The sequence below is a fragment of the Ovis aries genome, chromosome 12 (genome assembly GCF_016772045.2).
Source record: "Ovis aries strain OAR_USU_Benz2616 breed Rambouillet chromosome 12, ARS-UI_Ramb_v3.0, whole genome shotgun sequence".
Lineage (NCBI taxonomy): Eukaryota > Metazoa > Chordata > Mammalia > Artiodactyla > Bovidae > Ovis > Ovis aries.
This window is the reverse complement of record NC_056065.1, coordinates 46,380,781-46,404,173: the sequence shown is the minus strand read 5'-3', so window position 1 is coordinate 46,404,173 and position 23,393 is coordinate 46,380,781. Positions and strand designations below refer to the sequence as shown.

The window sequence follows — 23,393 nt, the reverse complement described above, 5'->3', positions numbered from 1 at the left end:
GGACCCAGGTTCGATCCCTGGGCAGGGAGCCACATGCTGCAGCTATGATGTAACACAGACAAATTAATCAGAAACCCAGTAGCCGGGTTTGTGACTGTCTTTCCTCCCACCGCTGTCCTGTCAGGGGAAGCCACCATCTCCCCTCTACTTTTTTTTTAATACTTCAATTAAAAATATCAAGCATCTGAGTTTTCTCAAAACTGCCTCTTTCTAAGTTCCTGCTGAAAAACTTCACCAACCGCTTCCCAGTTAGGTATAACAGGTGCCGCTGACGATGGGAGGAGGACTTGGCAAGTTACAGTCTGTTGTGAGCTGTCCTGATTGCCCGAGATGTGTCATTTAAAAGATGAAAACAAAACTATAGGATCGGCTGGCCTTCAGTTCTGCGTTCATTTCGGGAATTATGGGACGGGAAAAAAAGAAGACCTGCTTGGCCACTATCATACAAATAAACATCAGGTACCAGAGATATTTCTGAATCTAATACTAACTGCTTACAGGTTGTTTTTTCCTTTTCCTTTTTTAAAAAAAGTATTGACAACACGTTGACTAGCTTAAAAATAGAGGCTTAATTTTCTCTTCCTGGACCCACTGGGCTGACTGGGTCGTGGCTGCTGCAAACCCAAAGCAGCCATTAGCGGCTCTCAGCTCAGTGCCACTGCCTCTGCCCGCACTGTGGGTGGCAATTTGCAATGCCCCCATTTCTATATTTAATCCTGGCTGACAGAGTGTGGGTGCCGGCCTCCTATATTAAGAAAACGATAGTAAGTTCATCTTATTTTAACTAGCCCACCCTTTGGAAATTATAAGGGGAGTTATTTTAAGAGCCAGATGAGCGACAGCCTCCTGAGACTGTCTGGCTTCTCCCTGCCAGGTTTCTTTACTTTCTATTTATTTTTAAAATTAATCAATTTATTTTTTTGGCCACACTGCAACGTTTGCACGATCTTAGTTCCTCAGCCAGGGATTGAAGCGGTACCCCTCACAGTGGAAACCCAGAATCCTAACCACTGGACAACCAGGGAAGTCCTCCCCACCCTCCCCTGCCCCACCCTCCCCACTGCCAATTTCAAATACACCTGCAGGTCTCTGACACCAAGGACAAAGGAGTATTAACGAAGGCAGCTAATAAAGATTATATTTGGGGGTTAATGCACAGTGTAGTGAAGACGACTCATTTCTAATAACAAAGGGGGCATCCGCCTCCCACTTACCCCGAGCATTGCAGACCCGGGGCCAGGGAGAAGGGCTGCCTGGTCATGAGGCCAGGTCTCACTGGTCACATTCTGTGTCAGGGAGCTGGAGAAGGTCACTCAAGTGCTCACTGCTGCTTGAGAATCAATGCCTTCCCTGTTCTAATCAGGCAACAGGAGAAGGAGGGCAGGCAGATTCCTGTTCCAAACTCCATGGAGAGCAGGGAACGGGGGCAGTGGTTATACACAAGCCCCCCTCCCCAAGGGAGGTGGCCACCTTGCCGAAGTTCACACAAGATCCAGAATCATTCCCATGGCTGCCAGCTTCCTCTTGCGTATCTGGGCTGTGGTCTCAAGATGAGGACCAACAGTGGAGAATTCACATTCCTGATGTGGAACAGGAAGGACATTGACAGGGGTGTGCCACCAATGATCACAGCCAGTGAGAAAGCAAAAGCTGGTAACAGGTGACCAAAACCAAAAGTCCACTCGCAAAGAAGGACACACTCAAGCCATACGGCTGACCAAGTTTCTCAAGCTAGATGCTCTGCATTTTGGTAAGAGGGGGGACTGGAGCCATCCCGTGTCCAAGGCATGGGAGCAGCCTGCAGGCAGGTGTGGGCAGGAGGAAAGCTGTCATGGGTGGGCGTCGCTGCATCCTCTGACCAGCGAGCAGGAGCCTCCTGGCCAGCCTAGGAGAAGCTGGTTCACAGCAGCTGGGGCATCAGGGTTGTGACCAGACCCCAGTTCCCACCCTGTCATCTGATGAACAGGGAGCCTTAGCAGTAGAGGATGGTGTTTTCAGAAACAGAGATTCTTAGAAAGTGAGAACCAGAAGGCAGGAGGCTGTCACCAAGGCAATCGTCAGCCGCATGACAGAGTATCAGGGGCCCAAAGCGGCTTTCGCCCCCTCAGCTCTTGACCCTAGGAGACCAGAAGTTCCTCAAAAGGAGGAAACATGCCTTCTTTCCTCCTTGCTTCCTCCCCGGCCATGGATCTGATGCCCTGTCCATCACGAGGGAGGAGCTCCGATGAAACGAGGTCATGGAACTGAGAGGAGCATCCAGGCTGCATCCTGTACTCTTCAGTGAAATCTAGTCTCCACTCCACCTCGCACAGGACGCCTTTTCACAGCCACCTAGCAACACTCAGTGGATGCTGCCTACGCAGGAGCCTCCCCCACGGACCCCATACCTCGTCTCCCAGGCTTCCTTCACCTGGGCCCCTCTCTGCGGTGCACCCCACCTCCCCAGGGCTGGCGAGGCGGGTCTACATGGCAGGAAAGTGGGCTCGGCAAGCAGGCAGGTTGTGGTATGGGCTCTTACACAGGGTGGACAGGAAAGGCCTATTCTCTTATTCCAGAGACCTGAAGACAAAGACAGGCCTCCAGACAGCTGTCAATGGGGCCTGAGTAGGCCCAGCTCAATGTGCCTTCCACTTCAAGTAGACCGGTCAGGGAACTCGAACCAGATGTGAGGCCATTTCCAAGGGAACATACAGACCCAGAGCTGACAGCAGAAGCGGCGAGAACTCAGACTCTGATGTTTGAAGCTGGAGCCCAAAGGACTGGCTGACGGGCAAGACAGAGAGCTTTTGAGACAGGCTGAGTCACAGAGGCCACAGGAATCTTGGCTTCACAACCAGAAGGATGGTCTGGCTGCCACCTGGGTAAGGAGGAACCCAGGACTTGTGTCTGACACTCCATGCCAACCGTCCCAGCCTCAAGTGGCAGCTGGAGTCAGGGGAGGGCTAGGGGCTATACGGCTGGAGCCACCGGCCTAAGCTGGGATGGGGCCTGGGTCTCCGAAGCCAGCAGGAAAGGAAGACAGGCAGGAAGGTGGGACAGCACAGGGACTACAGGTGTGGCGGTGGCAGAGGAAGCAGGGGAGGGCGACCCTGGACCTTGAGCAGGGGAAGCTGGATGAACCATGAGGGACATACCAGCCCACCAGCTTTGGCAGGAGGCTCCAGGGACCGGGCCAGAGGGATGGAGAGTAGACGCTCCAAGGTGCGGAGCAGGAAATGCCAGCGCCTGCTGGGTCAGGTAGATGGGGGGAGGGTTCCCTGCAGGAGCCAGCCACAACAGGGGCAATGAAGCACAGGGCGGAGCCTGTCTTTCGAGTGGGCCCAACCCACGTGCTGGAGTTAACCGCCCGTGATTCTAACAGAGAAAAGCTGCTGATCACTCAGGACACAGCCACCTGGTGCTGTCAACTCAAACCATCTTTCCAAAAGATGTCTTCTATTCACTCAGGATGTTCACTGAGTTCCTTCTCCAAAAGCACTGTGGGAGAGAGGCCAGGCAAGGTAGGAAGATAGGATGCCAGGAGGCAAGTGCCTGAGAAAACCACACTCAGCATGGGAGGCAGGAAGCGGGGAAGGTTTGGGGGAGGAAGGACACAGGTATGTGTATGGCTGGGCTGCTCTGCTGTTCACCTGAGACTGTCACAGTATTGTTAATTAGCTATATCCAATATAAACTGCATTAAAAAGAGAGGAGGCATGGAGGTCACGGCGGCTGAAGCAGCAAGGCTGTGTCCGCATGCCGGGGAGGAGTTCAGGACGCTCCAGGAAGACATGGGTGTGGGGCTGGGCGGGTGAATGGGGGTAGGTGGGAAGGCCAGGCTGGACATCAAGGCAGGAGAACAACAGGCACGTCAAGTGGAAGGGAGTCAGAGGTGAGAGCATGGAGCCGAGAGCCACAGGGCAGCAGGGCCCAGGCTGAGGGCCCCCACCTCCAGGGTCTTCCCTCTCTGATCTGCCCCCATGGCCCAACAGGTCTTAGAAAAGCCCAGCGGTCTCAGCTTCCTTTCACGTTGGGCCAGTTGTGGTGGCAACGCTCCTCTTGGGCTGGGAGAGCCATGTGGAAAACAGTCAACAAAGGGGCCAGGCAAGATAAGTCCCCAGGAGAGAAATCACAGCAAAGGACATTCAGGAACCAACACGGGAGAAGGAGCGAGACCTTTAAGAAGATGAATCAGAGACAAAGGCACAAAACCACCCCTGCTTTTCATCCAATGTGAAAAAGTCATGTGTTATGATGGAGTTAAATCTGCAAAGCAAAACAAGGAAAAGCAGCTTTTCTATTTCAGGCAAGCTTTTCTATAATAATTATTATTATTCATTTTGTATGCTGCTACCTTCCTGAATTTTTAATTATTTGAGTTATTTTTATCACCGAATCTCCTGGGCTCTCCAGGTATGTTACTGTGCCATCGCAAAACTAGAGAGAATTGCTTCTTTTCTACCAGTTCTTGTGACTTTGCTTTCTTTCCTGTTTTACTGTGGTGCCTAAAATCTCTGAAACAATGTTAACCTGCCTGACTCCTGACCACAGGGGAAGATCCTCCAGGCTCCCCTCTGAATAAGATCCCCCATTAAGTCTTGGGGAAGTAAAATCAATTCCTACCCCAAGTGTTCTTATCAAGGATGGGGGTTTGGGTGAGTTTATAAAAAGGTCTTGAGTGTTACAAGAACCTAAACACCCCACAGACAGCTGCCAGGTCACCCCTTTCAGCCAACCACAGGGAAGGGAGAGCAGAGGGGGAACAGCCTCTCCTGGACCGAGATCCCAAAACTTCCAAGGGGAGGACTCAGAAGGAAGAAGCCCAAAGCCTGGCTGCCGCTGCTGCACAGAGGCCCTGAAAGTCAGCACCAGGAGAAGCAGTCAGGCTGCTTTCCCTCGCAGCAAATAAGTGTCCTCCGCACCCTCCAGTTCACTCCCCACATCTTTTCTATTCCCTCAATTGGTTATCAGAGGCCCCGTCCCTACAGCCCCTGGCCGACGGGAGTCCTGGACCCCATCAGTGACCTCCAGCCCTCCCCACTACATCTCATACCAGCTCGCCGCTGCCCAGGGCTATACTGTGTGTTTCCTAAGTGGCAGGGCAGGAGCCAGTCCTCAAGACGAAGACTACTCAATGTGTGCAAACCAAAGAAAATAGGGCAGGAGAGAAGTTTCTCTAAGACACATGTGCAGCATGGAATTACTGAAAAAGTGAAATTAGCAGCCATCTCACTTCGCTGTTTTCTCCTGTGATTGGCATCCACAGAATTACATATAGTTTATGGAAGACTTTCATTTAAATGACTTAGACTCCATCCTTGGTGAAGGCATTCTCTCCATAGAAAATACAGTAAGACCACTGTGCTCAGTGTTTTCTGGATGATGATTATTTTGTTCCTTCACTCCTGGTGAGTTATGAGGCATCAGAAGAGAAGACTAGGTTTGGTAAAATTATGAAGCATCATTTGTAAATCGTGAGCACAAAATCCCTACTAAAATAGGCACTAAATATCATAAAGCCATTGTAAACACTTCTTTAACATGTATTTTTTAAAATGACTGTTTTAAATGCAGCCACACAGGCTCCATAAATGAGAACAAAATGCCATATATTTCTAGAAGATTCCAAAAATTCCCTTGCTGCCTGCATTTCATGAATGCCTCAAGCATGTGAGGAAAGACCGGACTGAAGATTATAAACTTATTGCCAAGGAGACAGTGATGGTAGAAATACCATATTCAGTAAACTTCCAAAAGTTTACTGAATGAAAATCAGCAAAAATTCTGGACGAAATAAGCAAAAATTCTAGCACAGTGTTCAGGTAGAACAGAGCTCTATAAGGCTTCCCCGATGGTTCAGTGGTAAAGAATCTGCCTACAATGCAGAAGCCTAAAGAGATGTGGGTTCGATCCTTGGGTTGGGATGATCCCCTGGAGAAGGGAATGGCTACCCACTCCAGTATTCTTGCCAGGAGAATCCCATGGACAGAGGAGCCTGGCGGGCTACAGTCCGTGGGGTTGCAAAAGAGTTGCATGCGACGGAGCGCACTATAAACTACGAGTCTCAAAGAGTTCTCAGCAGTTCCAGAAGCCTGGCCGTTGGATACAGGGCTAGTGAAGAACAGAAAGCTGCTGAGGCCACGGCGCCTCTCTAAGTAGAAAGACACCCCGACTGTCACAACACTCATGGGCCTAGAACGTACCCTTTGCTTGAAGTACAGCTTCCCTTAGGTAGGACTAAGTTCATCAGATCTAAGGGCACTGTGGCCAGCACTTAGTTCAAAGAGGAAAATTATTGAAATTGGAAAAAGAAATACACAAAAAGAGGATTAGTTAAAAAAAAAAAAACAAATGTGAAAAACATATCTCAAATCAAGGCCCATTCCCTGATTCCGACAGGCCCAGGGCCTATCACCCCAAGCTTTCCAACCCGAGCCTGACCTGTGTCTCTTGTTTCCGGAACAAGCTTCTGCAAAGCATCTCTCTGATTCTATGTGAAACCCCAGAGCCTACACAAAGAGTTAAGACTGAGCCCTGCTCCGGAGGCATCCCCTGGTAGAAGTATCAATGTAGTCCTGCTTGGAGTGACACTATTGGAATGGGGTTTTGAAGGATGAGTAGGAGTTTTCACAGTAGAGAAGAAAGGAAAGCTTGGCATTCAAGGCAATTGGAAATGAACAGTGCAAATGGACAGCATGTGCAAGTGCCCATCACACCTGGGGGATGAGGAATTACTTGTATGCCAAAAGGAGTAGTGCCCAGACTCCCAGCACCCACACAACATCTGCTAACTGCCATACTGCTTTCCGACTTTTCCCCTTATGTTTTTTCTTTACATCAACCTTTTTTTTTTTAAGTTTACTTTAATGTCATCTGAGATAATTATCTCCATTAAACTCTGGATTATGACGTACCATTTATATTTTCCTTAAATCACAGAGAAGATAATCACACACCGTTAAAGTAGAAAGCATCCCTCTGTGAGGCTGGAGCTAAGTCCTCTTTTGTGCCAGCCATAATCCCCAAGCTGGGAGCTCCAAGGCCTGTGCTGTCTGAGGTGGAATCTGATTAATGGAAGAAACACAGGCAAACACCAGAGGCAAGACCCTTCCCTCTCGGTGGGTCACACTGTCTCTGTCTGGTGACCTCACCGTTCCCCCTAAGGCCCTGCCCTGACCCACAGGCAGTCATCAGACCTCCTGTGGCCAGAAGCTCCCAGGGTTGCATGTGACCCTCCGTTAGGACAGTTACCCGCCTGACTTTCATTTACCAGTTTGAAAAACAGGCGTTGACAGTATTTTGGTAATTTATTATGCAACTTCTTAAAAGTTGAAAATCATACTTCATTAAACACAAGAGCCTAAATTGGGTCAGATGGCAGCATGGCCTCCTGGGGGGATTAACGAGGAACCAGTGAGTGGGAAGGGCCAGCGAGGATCATTTGTCCTTACCTCCGTGCACGAAGCCATGCAGGGTGCAGTCGGAAGGCCCCACCAGGTGGATCAAGCTGGACTGGCTGTAGCTGACCGTGTTCGGCTCTGGAACCATGAAGGAGAGAGTTTAGGTCACGAGACTGATCGGTTTCCACAGCTGAAGGGCCCTGCAGTGCGACACTGTCCTGATGTTCACATGGACATTGCCACCACCCTGGGTGGGGTCTCTCTAAGGAACACTGGTCTCAAAACGCTCCAGTCCGTGGGGGGAAGGCTTGAGGATTAATTAGCCACTTGGATAGTGGGTTGTGACATCATTTCCCTGGGGACACCAGTGTCCCCAGTGAGGCCTTGCCCTGTCCCATGGGCAGCCACTGACCACCTCTGGGCTATAAGCCCCCATGATCGGTGTGGCCATCTGTTAGGACACAGTCACCAATCCGACTTTCAGGCCCCATTCTGTAAACATTTAAGCAATTTATTACACAGCCTCTAGAAAGTTGCAACTTTGTCAAACACAATAATAGGTAAGGACTCCGGACCAGACAGAGACACCGAAGGTGTGGGACCCCAGACCCCACCCTGGACTCCGGCTGGCCCGCGGTGCCAACCTGGCCCAAGAGACGCAGTGCCGGAAGGGGTGCTGGCTTTTCCTCCTGTGTTCCCCGTGCATCTTCCCAGAGCACCAGCCACCACCCCTCACCCATGAGGCATGGCTGTTGCTGAAAATCTCTAAGAGGCTACACTTAAAAGAAAAAAAAGATGAAATAAAGCCTCATCTCCAGAAAGTGACACCACCCCTCAAAACACTGACTCTTCTGACAGGTGTGAGTAATTCAACAAAGGGGCTTCTAGGCAGAACCCCTGCCGTGACTGCTTCCGCCTTCCCAGACCCTTCTGGGAAGGATGGCTGACGCCCATCTGTTTCCTACCCAGACAGCTGGTGCTCAGAGAGGGTGGCCCCTTCCTGCCCCAGCAAGAGGGAGCTGCCGAGGAAGCCAGCCTGCTGGGCCCCTGAATGGCTGAGACAACCTGCAGTTGAAGAAAGGTCCTTCCCGTGTTTGGATGTAGACAGAAAAACCTCTGCAGGAAGTAACAGTGCTCAGGACCCAGGTCGGGTCACCTAGCGTCAACAGTTGCTTCTGAGACTGCCTGGTGCTCCTCCACGTGGGATCCCAGGAGGTGTGGTTGTCTGCGGGGGTCTTGAAGCAGGAAGATCTGTGTTCCTGTGAGCTGGGGTTTTGAGGACTGACTTCCAAACTCAAGATATTTGCTATTTGTTCTCAAGCCTCCCAGCTTAGAGAGATTTAGACTCAAGTTTCAAGCTCGTATGTGAAGTGCCATCTGTTCCAAGAGGGCCCTGCGGGAGGGACTCGACCATGTTGATGTGCTCTTGGCTGGGAGGGCCCTCGGCTGCGGCGGAGGCCATGAAGCGGCTCCAGCTCAGGAGGTGGGGAGGGCGCGGGGCTCTCATTGTTATCCGTGGTCAGCTTCTGTCTCTGGGGGTTCTGGCGACTGGCCTGCTCCCCCTGCCTGCTCTCCGGGCTCCCTGTGTGACCAGCAGAGGCCGGAGCCAGCTGCCATGGGAGGTCCTGGTGCTAGCCTCGGGTGGACCCTCCACCTGGGACGTGTCTGAAGCCACAGCCTGTCGCAGTGTCGGAGCTGGTGGAGAATGCCCTGCCAAGAGGCCAGCCCTGAGGACTCTATCCTCTAGCCCACCCACCTGGATGAGGACCCCTCGGGAGCAACAGCACAAGGACTCCATCTAAAACCAGACAACAGACGGCACGCATAGCTCCACGGCTCAGGGAGCGAGCTCCAGGGCCCCCAGAGTCCCTGGGGACTGTGGTCAGCGCAGACGACCCCCGGGAGGAGACGCTTCCTCTCCCAGCTGCCTCCCAGGCCCGGGGTCGTCCACAACAGTCCCGATCATCGGGGAACCAAGCTGGGTCTCAAGGAATCATCGCTGGACACACTACACTGGATGAGAAGGGAGGCCCTGAGAAGGCGTCCAGGAAGCTGCCCTGCCCCATTCCTAATTTCATTCCAAGTGGAGAAGAGCACCCAAAACCCTCTTTCTGCTCAGGAGATCATGGCCCCCACTAGTCAGGTGCACCCTTGGCCACGCCTACTGTGGCCTGGGGCGACTGGGTGGAGGGGTACAACCTGAGGGCCACAGAGGATACCAGCTAAGTCCCTCTGCCAGCACAGCCATCACAGAAACACTCCAGGGCAGCACTAGCACCCTACGACACCCCCAGTCTTCAATGACTGTCTCCCTTGGGCCTCTCTCTGCAAAGAACAAAAAGGCACCGAGAACCATGCAGTACCCTGTGGCGCTTTCTTTGCTTTGTGTGCTGCTCATAAAAAACATCAAAGCAGCTATTTTACAGCATGAATGGAAATGAAAAGCCTCAAATTTGGCCCGCTCTCAGAACTGCTCTGACCGGTTAAGAGGTCTGCGGGTGGACAATGACAAAAGATTTTTTTTTTAATTTCAAACAATGGAAATAGTACACAAAAATCTTTGTCATGTCAACTATCTACTTATTCAAATGACAAGCCATTTGAAATAACTATAACCACCGAGTCAAAGAGATGCCCCCCACCCCCGTGTTCTGTAGTAATGTTTAAAATATCAATTAAGCCCTGTCTACTAATTCAGTGTTATTGGAACTCGCACTGATGTGCTTTTAACAAATGAAAACACCAAACTTCTTACAGGAAAGAAAAATGCACACACATCCTCAAGTGCTCCTTCCCTGGGCCATGAGCTCTAACTCTGGGGGCTCAGGGGGCTCCAGAGGCTGGGACTGTGCCAGGGGGGTCCACAGTCACCTCCTGTCCCTGTTCATCCTCAGTGGCTCTTCCCCTGTTCTTTACGCCCTGTCTCTTAGGGGAACCAGAGAAAAATGTGAGACGGGTCTTTCCAAAGCTTGAGGGCAAGGCACAGACATACAGGGGTCATCCGTGATTGTGACCAGTGCTGCCCTAACAAACAGACGTGGGGCTGGACAGGATGGTGGTTGCTGTCCTTGAGGGTGGCGTGCACACACGGGGCCAGGAGAGAGAACCCGGCAGGCCTATCTCCTCGCCTGCTTCCCACCTGGACCACACTTCTCAGCCCCCACAGGAGAGTGAGCAGAAGTGTCCCGACCCAGGGCCAACCCACCGAGCCCCTGACAGAGAGCCTCCCTGCTCCTTCCCCTCTCGAGGTGCCAGGAGCTACCTGACACAGAGGCAGAGCTATGAGGCCAAGGTCCCCACCTCCTGGAGGAGATCCCCCGGATTAGGACTTTATAGGGAATAAACCTCTAGTGTTAGGAACTAGGATTTTAGAGTGTAAGCAGCTACCATGGCCTTGACCAGTGCGCCTCATCTTTGAACCTGCAATTTCAGAATGCTGTCTGGAAACTGAGTGGTCCCCAGGGCAGCCAGAGATAAGCACAGACCGCCCCCCCAACCACCCGCTTCAAGCCCACAGCAGGAACCTGAGGTGCAGACAGACTAAGCCCCAGCGGAGCAGAGCTGGAGTCCAAGCCCAGAGGTTCCTTCTTCTGCTCCCTCTTCCTCCCCAGGACAAGTGCTGCTGGGAGCTGGGGTGACAGGGCCTGGCAGGGCCCCAGGGAGAAGGCTCTCCCATCCAGGGCCAGCCCCCAGCAGGCAAGCACCAAGCACTCTTGTGGGTGGCTCAGAGTAGATTGGCCAGCAGGGGTAGTCAGGTACTGGCTGAGCTCAGGGAGGCAGGCGCCAGGCCCAGCCCAAGAATGAGGGGATGGTCTGACTCATCAACACCCCAGCTGTTGAACTTCCCTGGTAGTTCAGTGGATAAGAATCCGCCTGCCAATGCAGGGGACATGGGTTCGATCCCTGGTCCGGGAAGATTCCAAATGCCACAGAACAACTAAGCCCAAGAGCCATAACTACTGAGCCTGCGTATGGCAACTACTGAGCCTAGGCACCCTATAGTCCGTGCTCCACAAGAGAAGCCCTGCGGTGAGGAGCCCGAGCACCGCGAGGAAGAGCAGCCCCTGCTCCCTTCAACTACAGAAAGCCCATGCACAGCAACAAAGACCCAGCACAACCAAAAAACGAGCAGATAAAAAAAGACCACAGCTGTCCTAGCAATGGGCACACTGGGGACAGTGGAGATCAGACTTCAAGGTGAATACTGCTTCAAACCCAAAGGCCAGGGGAAAGGCAGAGATAATTTCATCATAATCCCGAGAGCCCCCAGAATGGACGGTGGGCTATAGGACCAGACAGTCCCTACACAGTTAAGGCTGGACAACTAATGGTCATGAACTGAAGAGTTCAAGGTAACTATTTTGTCTTGTCAGATGGAGGAAACACAGTAAGAAAAACTGGGCTTCTAAAAAACTCCCAGACTCTCTGAAAAGACACCTGAAAGATGAACTTGGACCCTCGCAGGGGTTGCTAGGCAACAGCCAGAGAGATGAAATCTGATTCTGACTGCCAAAGTAACGGCGAGCTGCAGATCCAGGGGGACTTGTGGGTGGTGGGGTGGCAAGTCCAAGGTCAAGCCTGCCTCCTCAAGGTGGGGTGGGGGTCCTCCCACAGGGAGGGGCACAAGTGTTAGGAGACCCCAGTGCCAAGTGCACAAGGCAGTGCTCAAAAATCCTGCAAAGAATGGATATGTGACTTCTTTAAGAAGTGGTTAAAAGTCAGTCCCTATTGCCGAGAAAGATGCATTTTTATTAGGGCCAGAAGAGGCAAAACTAAAGAGCTTATAAAAATCTATCACAAAAGCTTGAGATTCAGAATGCCATCTTACAGTAATATCACTGGAGAGTAAGAGATCCTAAAAAATACTAAGTATCAGATTTACAATCAGAGGAAGGCAAACAGAAAATAATCTCACGAGTGAAGGAATTTAAACTGATTGAAAACCCTGAGTAATTTTAGTTTCTCAGACAATCAGTTAAAGGAGTAAGCCAGGATTAACCCCATGGCCCTCAAAGCCCGAGACTGCCTTCAGCCCCAGCTTCTGTCCCAGTACTGGCCAGCAATCGCCCCAGGACAGGTGGATTCAGCCCTCAGAGGCCAGCCATCACCTCTTTCCAGCCCCTCTCTTTGCTGCTTTCGAGCTGACACTGCTGCTCCCCTTCTGTCTCTGACAAGGACACTGGTCACTGGATTTGGGGCATCTCAAGATTCTTACCTTGATTCCATGTGCAGAGCCTCCCCCCGCCCCACACGAATCAGGGTGCAGTCACAGGGCCCAGGGACTTGGTGCGATCTGTGTCCTGAGGGGAGGGAGTTGCCATTCAACCTGCTCCAGCCTCTCTCCCAGGAACTCCCCCAACACCAAGTCCTTGTCCTTCTTTAGATATCGCAACTCCCCCATGTCCCTCTGTGCCTTTCCTGACCTGCCTGCTCACCCGCCCTCCTGAAAGCAGAGCCTGGGACTGAGGTCGCTGACCGCCTGCAGCACATGCCCAGGGCCTGGACACACTGGAGTCATCACGAGAGCCTCAGTCTCTCCAGCCCTGGCCCTGGAGCTCACTGCGCTCATTAGCAGGGGAGGGGCAGAGCCCAGGGCTCATGGAGCAGCGGCATCGAACGAGGAAGGGGTGACCTGGGGCCGGTCCTCAGATAGGAGGCAAGGGCCGGATCAGGAGCCACACCACCCGCACGCAGGGCCCGTGAGGTGCTGCTCTGGGATCCAGCATGGAACACGGACACTCATCCTGGGAGCCCGGCCAACACGGAGAGGAGAGGACACACAGCCCACACTCCATGCAGGAAGATGTGATCAGGTGTGCGCAGAGGAGGGTGACGTGCAACACCAGGCTAAGGCCCCAAGGCCCAGCCCTGAATCTGTTCCATCAGGGACTCGGGGGACAGCCTCCCTTACCTATTGGGACTGTGGACAGAGGTTTTGTTATGGCTGCAGCCCTCTAGGCATCAGGAGGAAGCAGCCGTGAGGAACCGGGCCTGGCAGAGTTCTCTGCGCCCCAAGCTGTCTGGGCGCTCAGAGTCCATCTACTGAACCCACGTCTGGGCAGTGGGCCCGGGAAGAACAAAGTGGGAAATGCTGCTGCCATTCTGTGGGGTTTTTTGGCTGTGTTGGGTCTTCATTGCTTTCTGCGTCTGCTTTTCTCCAGCTGCGGTGTGCACGCTTCTCATTACAGTGGCTTCTCTTGTTGTGGAGCACAGGCTGTAGGTGCATGGGCTCAGCAGTTGCAGTGCACAGACTCTAGGGTGCTCAGGGGGTTTCAGTAGTTGTGACTCCTGGGCTTTAGAGAACAGGCTCAATAGTTATGGCTCACAGGCTTTTAGTTGCTCCGCGGTATGTGGGATCTTCTCAGATCAGGGATGGAACCTGTGTCCCCTGCATTGGCAGGCGGATTCCTATTCATTGCGTCACCAAGGAAGTCAGCCATTCTGTCTTTTTTATGAGCTGGAAATCCCATCAAAAATGCACTCCAGGTAAACTAGAGGGACAAACTCTTCGTGGCCAGGTGTGCATCCCTCTGGCCAGGCAGCGGGGCCCCTCCCCTACGGGGGCCTCCCGATCAGCACTCCATGGCAGCAGATACACTGAGGCCTTGAGGCTTGTCCCCCAGCCCCATAGTCAGCTGCGCCACTTGGACAGGGCTTGTGAGATGCAGGGTCAAAGGGATGGTGCCCCACAAGACAGCACCTGGGGACGCACTGGCCCCAGCAAGACAACGCTCATGAGCAGGCCTCGCTGCCTCAGCCCCCAGACTGCACCCCGGCTCCTACCTGGGTTCAGGACGGGCTGAACGATGTCCCCGCTGCGCCACTTGGTCTCCATGCGCTCCAGCTTCTGGGCCTCGTAGCGCTTGCGGCCCTCCTCCTCCTGCTCCTGGCGGGAGTACTGCGGGGCGGGGCAGGGTAGGAGAACGAGAGAGGGTCAGGCCTGGCCCCCAGGTCGCCTCTCATGTGCCCCTCCTTCCTGCAGCTGGAACTATCCCTTCTTTCTCTGACATTATTTATATGTGCGATATAAATAATGAAGACACAGAGGAGGGGGAAATACCACAGAGACCTCCCTGGACGAGAGAGTCTGGGTCAGATGTTTGAGTGATGTCCTCCCTGGAACTGCTTTTCTACCCGTGTGTATAAAAGGTTCTGCCGTGCTGTACATGAAGCTCAAAAGTCACAGCCTTCCCTCCTCTCATGTATCACCCTGCCATAATTTATGTGATGGATCCATAATATCTGGACACTTAGTCTGCTCCCAGTTTTTCACCATTAAAGCATCACACTGATAATCTCAGCCACTTTCCATGTTATACATAGCTGCCCCAGTCCTTCCTAGACACAGAACTAGAGAGTCAAGGAGCCCCAGAAAGGCTGCCCTCAAGACCAGGAGAGAAGAGGGCAGGTCCCCATGTGCCCCAGACACTAGGCACCCTCACTCCGTTGACTCCCAGCCACTCAAGCAGGCTGCTGGTATATAAGGAGCACCCACCAAAGCTCTCCTGATGGATCATGGGTATTCTGATCCAAGAAGGTAAATATAAACATGAAAATAAAACGTGGCATAATGGAGAATGTTGCATCCTCTGGTGCCCATTGCCCTAGGGCCCAGTGCAGGCAACACCCTCTGTCCCGGGATCCATCGGGGAGGTCTGGGGTCCTCAGGGCATCCCTGCTGACCCCTGCCTGGCCACTCTCCTGACGGGCTCTGACCTCTGCCCTTCCATCCATTCCACTTGCATCTCCCACTCAGCCCATGGAGAAGCAGCTGGGCTCGGGGCCCTGCGTGCTCCTCTCTGACCCTGCAATATCAGACCTCCTTTCAAAAGCTGGTTTTAAAATATCTTGCTTTCCTTGCAAGTGGCTCAGCTGCAAAACCACCCAAATCTGAACACATTCAATGGCTTCATTACCATCATCTTGGGCTTGAGAGTCCGCCTCTAAAGGAGGCTTTGAAGGGAGTCGGGTGGTATGTCCAAAAGAAACAAAGTACGGTGGGTGTTGAGGGCGCCATGGAGCCCCAGCCTCTCCCTCCACAGACAGACGATCCCTCACGGCCCACCACACAGGGCAAGGCCTCCAGGAGCAGAGACTGTGCTGTGCCTTTCTAGGAAAGCGGAAGGACAACTTAACATGTCCTCAAGAAATGCCTTTAAAGAGATTTTTTAAAAAAGAGCCAACCTCCCCGGGCTAATAAATCCTCGTGTCCAGTAGGGTCATGAGACCTCTGCACTCACGTGGGGGCTGACAGGGGCCCTGGCTCTGACACCAGCCACGAGGACCAAGAAAAGGTAGCCTCTTCACAAACCAACGCCTCCTGCTGACTTAACATCTGGGGACACATCATGAGAGCATGCTCTCGATGGGCTGACACCCACTCATCCGCAGGGGCTCATCAGACTTAGCTGACTCGAAGCAGAAGACTGCCCAAACATGCCAGGCAACAGTCTGAGTGAGCCTTTTGACTCAAGCTCACATTGACACACCAATAAAAACCAGAGTCCACTCTCCAGTGCTCCCCCAGCCTCTCGGGGCCACAGCTGTCCCCAAGCCACCAGAGGTCTCTTGATTCATCACAGGGTCACCAAAGTCCCTGGTCCCTGGGGGACGAGGTGGAGCATAGTGACGAAGTCCTCGCTGAGCGACACCACAGGGGACAGCTGGGCTTCCCCAGGAAAAGGCACTGATGTGGTCGATCCACACACACACATGTACGTGTGACAGTAGTGTGTGTGCACGTGTGCGATGTATGCTCTGTGAGATATCTATGTATATGTATGTGTAGGATGTATGTGGGATCAACATAACATACCTGCATGTGTGAGACACGTAAGATACACACACAGAGGCAGAGTGATGTATGTACTCAATAAATAACCACTATCAGTGCGGGGTCGGCCAGAGGAGGCTAGCAGGACCTAGGAAGCCTGACGGTCAAGTTCCCGGCACCTGAGTGTCTGTGCTCCTGGGAGTCAGAGCCGGGCTTTCCAGGGCTCAGATGGGCTGTGCCCCGCAAAACAGCAGACCTATATGTTGAGTCAAGAGAAGGCTTGTTCGTGGGCCTAGCACATGCTGGGGGCGGGGGGGGGGGGGAGAAAACGCAAATAAATATTAGCAACGGCTGCAGCTGTAAGCCACACAGCTTCTCCCATCTGGAGCTCTCTCTGTACCCAGTGGAATGCTTCCAACACCCCCTGCAACATGGGCAGAGTTGATATTTATGTCTCATCAAACCCGGCTAAACAAAGGGAATGGGAAAGTGACTGGGGGCCCACGCCAGGATGTGGGAGGGAAAGCAGGGGATGAGGGGGGTGACATGCAGAGCTGCCCTGTCCCCGTGGGGAGGGGGATAGGAGCCAGCAGAGCCCAATGTTGCTGGCCCCTCCCCTGCTGGCTAAAAACCCACCAGCTCTCAGCACCCAGGCCCACCCCAATCCCTGCCTCCAGGAGCCAGAAGGAAGCAAAAGCTGATGTGCCTGACCCAGCAGCAACCCCTGAAGACGTATCACATGGCTACTGAAGCCAGAGATAAGCCCTGCTGGAGACTTCTAAAACTGTGTAGCATCTGAAAATTAAATCTAAAAGTTAAATAATGGCGTTTGAGTGTTTACATGAGATGTGGCTAATTTAACATCAAGTGCTTAGTGGGAAAGAGGAAAGCGAGGATAAGCACACTTGTACTTTCTAAAGAGACAGTCACTGAGCCTCAGACTCACACCTGCTTCTTGCGTCTTAAAACCCCTTAGTCAGTGCTGCTTGAAAATAACAAAATGGTCAGCAGCAGAGAGAGCAGCTCCCAGAAGAATGTGGTGGGTGGAGGGTGGGGGGTGGGTAGGTGGTGCAGACAGGGAGGGAGGGAGGGAGGGAGAGAGGGAGAGAGAGAGGTGGGCTGGACTGAAGGCCAGTGTTCTGGCTTCAACAGCAGCCTGTCAGAATTCCTGTCCACGTGGGACTTAGCATGTGACCTATCTGGGAACTAGGGTCTGTGCAGGAATAATTAGTTAAGACACGTGCACTTGTGTGCGCACACACACATACGGAAAGGCAGCCAGGTGACCGCACAGGCAGAGGCTGGAGGGATGAGACCACAGGTCAAGGAACGTCTGGAATGCCCGAACCAGACGACACGGGAAGGATCACCTCCGGCCCAGAGCCTCCAGCAGGAGCGCAGCCCAGCGGGCACTGGGATTCTGCACTTCTGGCCTCAGAACTGGGAGAATGAACTGCAGTTCGAGCTCCCAGGCTGTGTCACAGGGGTTCCCGGGAAACTCACACAGATGGGACATGTGGGAAGCTGGCCCCGAGCACCTGCCCGCTCCTCACATGTGAAGGGACAGGCAGCCCGGAGCTGCGGACACCACCACCCTGCCCTCCCAGTACCAGACCCAGGACCACCAACCAGATGCAGACCAAGGTCTGAGCACCCTTCCCGGTCCATGTGGAGAGAACGCCTGTCACCAGGAATGCTGTTCAAAAGTCTGGACTTAAGGGCAGCTGGAGCCCAGAAGCTGAGTGGCCCTCCCCCGACTCCCCAGGGCCTTGACCGGGCAGGCAGCGTGCTGGTCAGACATGAGCCATGGGCTGGGAGACCCCCACCCGGCAAGGTGACAGGGAGCAAGCCCCCACTGCCCCAGGCCTATGGGTGGTGAGGGGACACAACCGAGAGTGGAAAGGGCCTGTGGCAGGGGGGCGGGGAGGAGACTAGGGAGTGCTCCTCCGTGAGAGCGATACAGTCCCTAACTGCCTGGGTCCCCACTTTACTGTTTCTTCTATGGACATCTCAGCCACAGAAAAAAGCTCCCTGCAGGGGCAGACACAGCTAAGTCAGGCCCAGGCCTCTCTGAGAACAGCCCGCCCTTGCAGGGGTGAGAGCAGAGCACCGGGCCTCCAGGGAGAGCGGGTCACAGATGTCCTTGGAACATCCAGGGGTGACACAGGAGGAGGGGTGGGGCACTGTGAGGGGAGGAGTTAAACCCCTCTATCAGCTATCAGCCTCATTTCCCCCTCGGAATGCCTGCCCCCCGAGCCTGTCTGCAGTGGGGCACCTGGGCATGAACACGACGAAGTCTCTTCATGCATAGATGTGTCTGTCCAGAGAAAAACCCAAACGAGAGAAACCAAGGAAGGAAGTGGACACGGCGGGAGAGATAGCGGGGCTGAAACAGAGATGTCTCAGCCTGTCTCCCCAGGACTGTGGTCTCCCCTAGACTGGCCACCTGCACAGTTCTGTTGCCCATCTTGCCTCTGACCAGGGCCCTCCAAGGGGGGTCTGGTATCTGCAGGGCCCAGGCCAGCTGCTCTGGCCTTCTCTGTATGAAGGGACTCCCTCCCCCTATGCCTCTAAATCTCCTGAGACTTGGTCCCCCCTGCCCTCTGCCTGGGAAAAGTGGGCAGGGTCTCCTTACCACAACTGGAGGCACCTCCAGGACCTTGTCCACATTCTTCAGCGACAGGGGCACGTACCACAGGGTGGCCTTATTGGTCAGCTTTTTGGTACCTTCAAAGAAGAAAGACATGTGAGGAATGGCCTAGGAGGCGGCAGGGTGGCAGGCAGGGCCAACACCACCTCTGGCCCCCACCCCCAAGCCTCCTTCAGCCTCGAGGTGCAAGTGTGGGCACAGACTAGGGGGAAGCGCGGGCCCCAGCTAGGGAGCCCCTGCCCCAGTATGCTGCCCCACACTGAGGCTGCTGGGAAGATTTCAAATCTTCTGGTCTAAGCTGGGGGGCCTGCCGGCTTTCTAGGACTTTCTAACTCAGAAGGCCCACATCTGGAGGGCGCCAACTCCAGGCAAGCCTCCAAGGAGCCTCCAGAGGGAGGGGGAGGGAAGGGCTAGGGTGGGGGGCGGGTGGGCAGATTGGCCTCGGCCTCCTCCCAGGGAAAAGCAGGACAAAGCCAGGCTGGGCCCCATCTCCACCGAGAGATCCCAGCTGACGGATCTCATGGTAGAAGGCCCCGCTGAGGAACTGGACATCACAACACACAGAACAGGAAAGTCCTCTGAAGGACCCATCCGCTGGATTAAAGGCCACTGAGAAGAGCTCTGAGTGGGCAGGAGGCAGCTCATGGATGTGAGGCTGAGGGTCATGGAGGTGGGGCCATGGGGCACAGCCAGAGTACAACCTGCCCCCCACCAGGCTCCCCTTCCCAGTAGGGGGCCCACACCAGGCACAGTTGGGGGCACTCAGCCTCACTCCAGATGCTCCCAAGTTGGGGCTGAGAGAGCGCTGTGGGCTGCTGGCTTCAGCTCTGGAGTGAAGGGCAAGAAACAGAACCCTCTCTGGGCACTGAGCCTGGCCTCAGGGCAGAGTGGGGCTCCCAGGGCAGGAGGGCTGCCCAGGCTGAATATCACGGGCCAAAAGAGCCCAGAGATCCCTGTGGGTCCACACCCCTCACTTGTGCAGGAGGAGACTGAAGCCCAGAGAAGTCAAGGGGCTTGCCTACGTTCATACAGAAGCTCGATGCCTCCCAGACCCCATAATTTCAGGAAAGTATTAATCTTTGCAAGGATGCCTATTAAAAGTTGCCTCTTTGACGTGGAAGGTTGCATGTAGCAGAGAACAGGAGAACTTCAGGACAGAGAGTAAGCAGAGTAGAGGAAGCAGCCTGGGGGCCTGGCCCTAAATGCCTCCTACCAGTACCTCTGACCTGCGCCCCCCAAGGCGATCGTGGGGCCTCCGTTTACTCCCTTATACTAGACCAAAGGTCCAGGCCGAGCCCTGGCAGGTCGGTAAGAAAGAGGGCGAGGCCCACCAGGACGTTTCCACAGCACCACCAGGACCACAGGCAAACAACATGGAAAAATATCTTCACTGCTCTGTGATGGAGAGTGATTCTGACAACCTGCTCTGGGGAATAAAGATTTCCTGTCCGACTCAGCTAGAGCCAGCCTGATGGCCCGTTTCCACGGAAACGCCGAGTGGCCCTCCTCCAAACCCAAACGAACACCATGGAGCAAATGAGGCAAAACACTCAAACTGTGCTTTCTCTATCATTCAATAAAGCCACCAAAAGACAACGGTAGCACTGAAAATATCTATTCTGAAATTATGAGGCTCCCAGCCATTTTCTGGAGCAACTTCGCAGCAATCACATCCCAGTGAACTTAATATTTTGACAGTTGCCGGAGATGAATGAGCAAAGGTTTGCTGGTTGTCTGCCTGGGCGCGTGCTCGCCCAGCTGCCTCCTGAAGGCGGCGCGGCCCCGAGTGAGGGGGACGCACAGAACGGGCCTCCAGGGGCTGTGAAATACAGAGACGGCACGCGAGCAGCCTCCTGGCTCAGCCTCATCGCCTGTTTGTCTGCCCAGCCTGGTCTCCCCACCTGGCCATGTTCAAAGCCCCTCCGGGCAGCCCTGTTCTGGACCAGGCAGCCACGCAGCCTGCCCTCACACCCCAGCGGACATGCAGGCAGAGACGCATCAAGGCAGGAAGACCTTGAGACACGGGGTCCCAGGGTAAGAGAGACTCACACAGACCCAAACATGGGAAGACGGAGAGAGGACGACAGAGATACAGACGTGGTGCCAAGACCCAGAGGAGGACCCGGATGTAAGATCAAGGTGGGAGGAGGGCGCCCGGACCTGCAGCAGGGGCTTGTGGGCAAGGCGACCAAGCTGTGGAGAGAAGATGCAGCCCCAGGGCTCCAAGCGTCCACATCCACCCTGTGATCCAGCTTCGGGTTTCTCCCTTGGCCTCGGCCCTCCCCCGGGTCAAAAAGCTGGGCAGTGCTGGCCGGCCCCTCCTCTACTAGGCCTCTGTCCCCCTCACATGCCCGCAGCCTGCCCGCTGTTCCGGGAGGCTGTGCTCTGCACAGCCGCTTCTATCCTTGGGGCAGCTTAGACTGTGTGCCCACCCTTCAGGGTCAGGGCAGCTGGGGACTCTGTATGTGTGTGTGTGTGTGTGTGTGTGTGTGTGTGTGTGTGTGTGTGTGTGTGTGTGTGTGTGTGTGTGTGCTGGGGACTGTGTGTGTGTGTGTGTGTGTGCTGGGGACTGTATGTGTGTGTGTGTGTGTGTGTGTGCTGGGGACTGTATGTGTGCGTGTGTGTGTGGTGTGTGTGTGTGTGCGCGTGTGTGTGGTGTGGTGTGTGCTGGAGACTGTGTGTGTGCGTGTGTGTGTGGTGTGTGTGTGTGTGTGTGTGCGTGTGTGTGTGTGGCGGGGTGGGGGGGGCACATGGAGAGCATCCTGACCACAAAGCAGGGGGTTTCGTGTCGCTAGCACAGGCACTGGGTGAGCACTGCCCACTCCTGCCCACAGAGGGAGGGTCCTGCAAAGAAAGAAGAAAGCGAGCTGGAGCACTTCCTTCTAGACAGCGCCCCCTGCTGGCTTCCTCTCAGCACAGGAGCGACTCATCCACTCCCTCCTTCCCTCCTTCCCTCCTTCCTTCATCAGGGACTGAGTCCCTGTCCATCATGAGCCAACAGAAGCTGCAGGGGCAGGGGACGTGCCCACTCCCCTCAGACATCAGCAGTCCAGCGCGTCTCCTCAGCCTCCCTCTGCAGACACCCAGGCTGGTCACCAGGCAGTTGGCAGCATCACCCTGATTGTGACAACCAAGTGTGTCCCCTTGAGAACCACCTCTGGTGGGAGGAGCCAAGATCCCAGGATCCCTGCCACTCGGCAGAGGTGAGTTCCAGTCTGAAAGCCCAAGAGGCCCCCTGTCCCCTGCCTCTCGTCCCCACTCAATGTGACGCCATTCTGTTCACAGGCTTCCTCCCTGGCCGAAGCCTCTGATGTGCAGAAAGGGGGCCTAGATGACGGGAATCTGTAAAGCAGGCCCCTACTCTGTTTTGAGACACCAGAAAATTGTCATGAAAAAACCAGCACTGCTGAAAACACTATCGACTAAGTGTGAATTTCAAGAGAAGCCGGGAGTGCAGCCAGCCATTTCCTCCCTTGGGTCCTGAGCGGGGAGGCTCAACTCCCATCTCAGGCCAGGAGAGCAGGACTGGGTCACTGTGGTGGGGATGGGCATGGGGGAGGCAGGTGGGGGGGATGGGAGGGGCCTTCTCTGGGATGGTGGGCTGCTAGCCCATGTGGGAAGTCAGGACCAGAGGACTCCTTTCTGTGCCACAGCCTGAGACCAGCATCCAAGGTCTCTGATGCTGGAGCTGCCCCGAACACAGAGCTCAGGCCACAGACCAGAACATGGGGCACAAGCCAGCTGACCACTCCCCCGCCCCAGGTTCTGCCTCAGCTGCACCATTCACTATGCGGCGGCTGGGCCTGCTGTGGTCATCGGAATGTTCTAGATGGGTAACTGAGCGCCTGGCCTGTGTGGGGGAGAAGCCTGGAGCCCCATGAAGATCTCTGAGCATAGTACTCTGCAGGCAGCCATGGCTGAGGATGGGGTGTTAGAGGAGGGGCAAGGACCCAGGCAGCTCCCTCCCCCAGAGCCAGCAGGGCCTCTCTGGATGGGACACTGGGTGGGCTGGGATGAAGAGTGGGGCAGCAAGGGCACCAAGGGGGCTGCCTGCCTCATGAGCATCTTGGTTATAAAAAGCAGCGACTGAACGGGAGCCACACTCCCCTGTAGCGCCCAGTGGGGGTAGGAAAAAGGGTTTCCATGGTTACCACTCTGAGGAAGAGAATATTCAGATCAAACCCGAGTCAAAGGTTCACCCAGTGAGCACCAGCCTGAAGCCTGGCTTGCAGGGGCCCCCAGGGAGCAGAGCAAGGGCCAGGCCAGCGTGCTCCAAGGAGCAGTGAGGGGCCAGGGGGTGGGGGCGGGGCACTGGGTACACATTAGCAGGGCTGGAAGGCGGCTGGTGCCCTCCCAGCCCGCTGCCACCCCTCTGCCCAGCCCAGTTGGCTGCCAGCCCCTACCCCAGGAAGGCAGAGGGAGGGGGGCCGCACACCCGGCTCACTGCCTAACTAGGCCCGTGCCCCGTTTCCCATCTGCAGAGCGAGGACGCAGCTGTCACTGCCCACAGGTGGAGGTGGGAATGCAGGGAGCTCATCACAGACAGTGTCAGGATAAGCCAGGAGCCATGGCTGCTGCGCCTGCCCCAAGG

The 23,393-nt window shown here is 54.6% G+C and overlaps 1 protein-coding gene and 1 long non-coding RNA gene across 5 annotated transcripts in view; one reads left to right on the top strand and one right to left on the bottom strand.

The window, feature by feature from the left end:
• ACOT7 (acyl-CoA thioesterase 7) overlaps nt 1-23,393 on the bottom strand; it is a 101,026-nt gene that overhangs the window by 26,104 nt on the left and 51,529 nt on the right. For all 4 annotated transcript variants that reach the window (XM_015099249.4, XM_042257344.2, XM_027975710.3 and 1 more), the window contains exons 4-6: nt 18,788-18,879; nt 14,163-14,277; nt 7,431-7,517 (exon numbers count right to left, since the gene is read on the bottom strand). In XM_015099249.4, the coding sequence (XP_014954735.2) occupies nt 7,431-7,517; nt 14,163-14,277; nt 18,788-18,879 (294 nt within the window). The remainder of the gene's footprint in view (nt 1-7,430; nt 7,518-14,162; nt 14,278-18,787; nt 18,880-23,393) is intronic.
• Nucleotides 20,369-22,334, top strand: LOC114117233 (uncharacterized). The gene is made up of 3 exons (XR_003590949.2): nt 20,369-20,941; nt 21,772-22,005; nt 22,088-22,334. It is a non-coding gene; the product is annotated as an uncharacterized LOC114117233 (long non-coding RNA).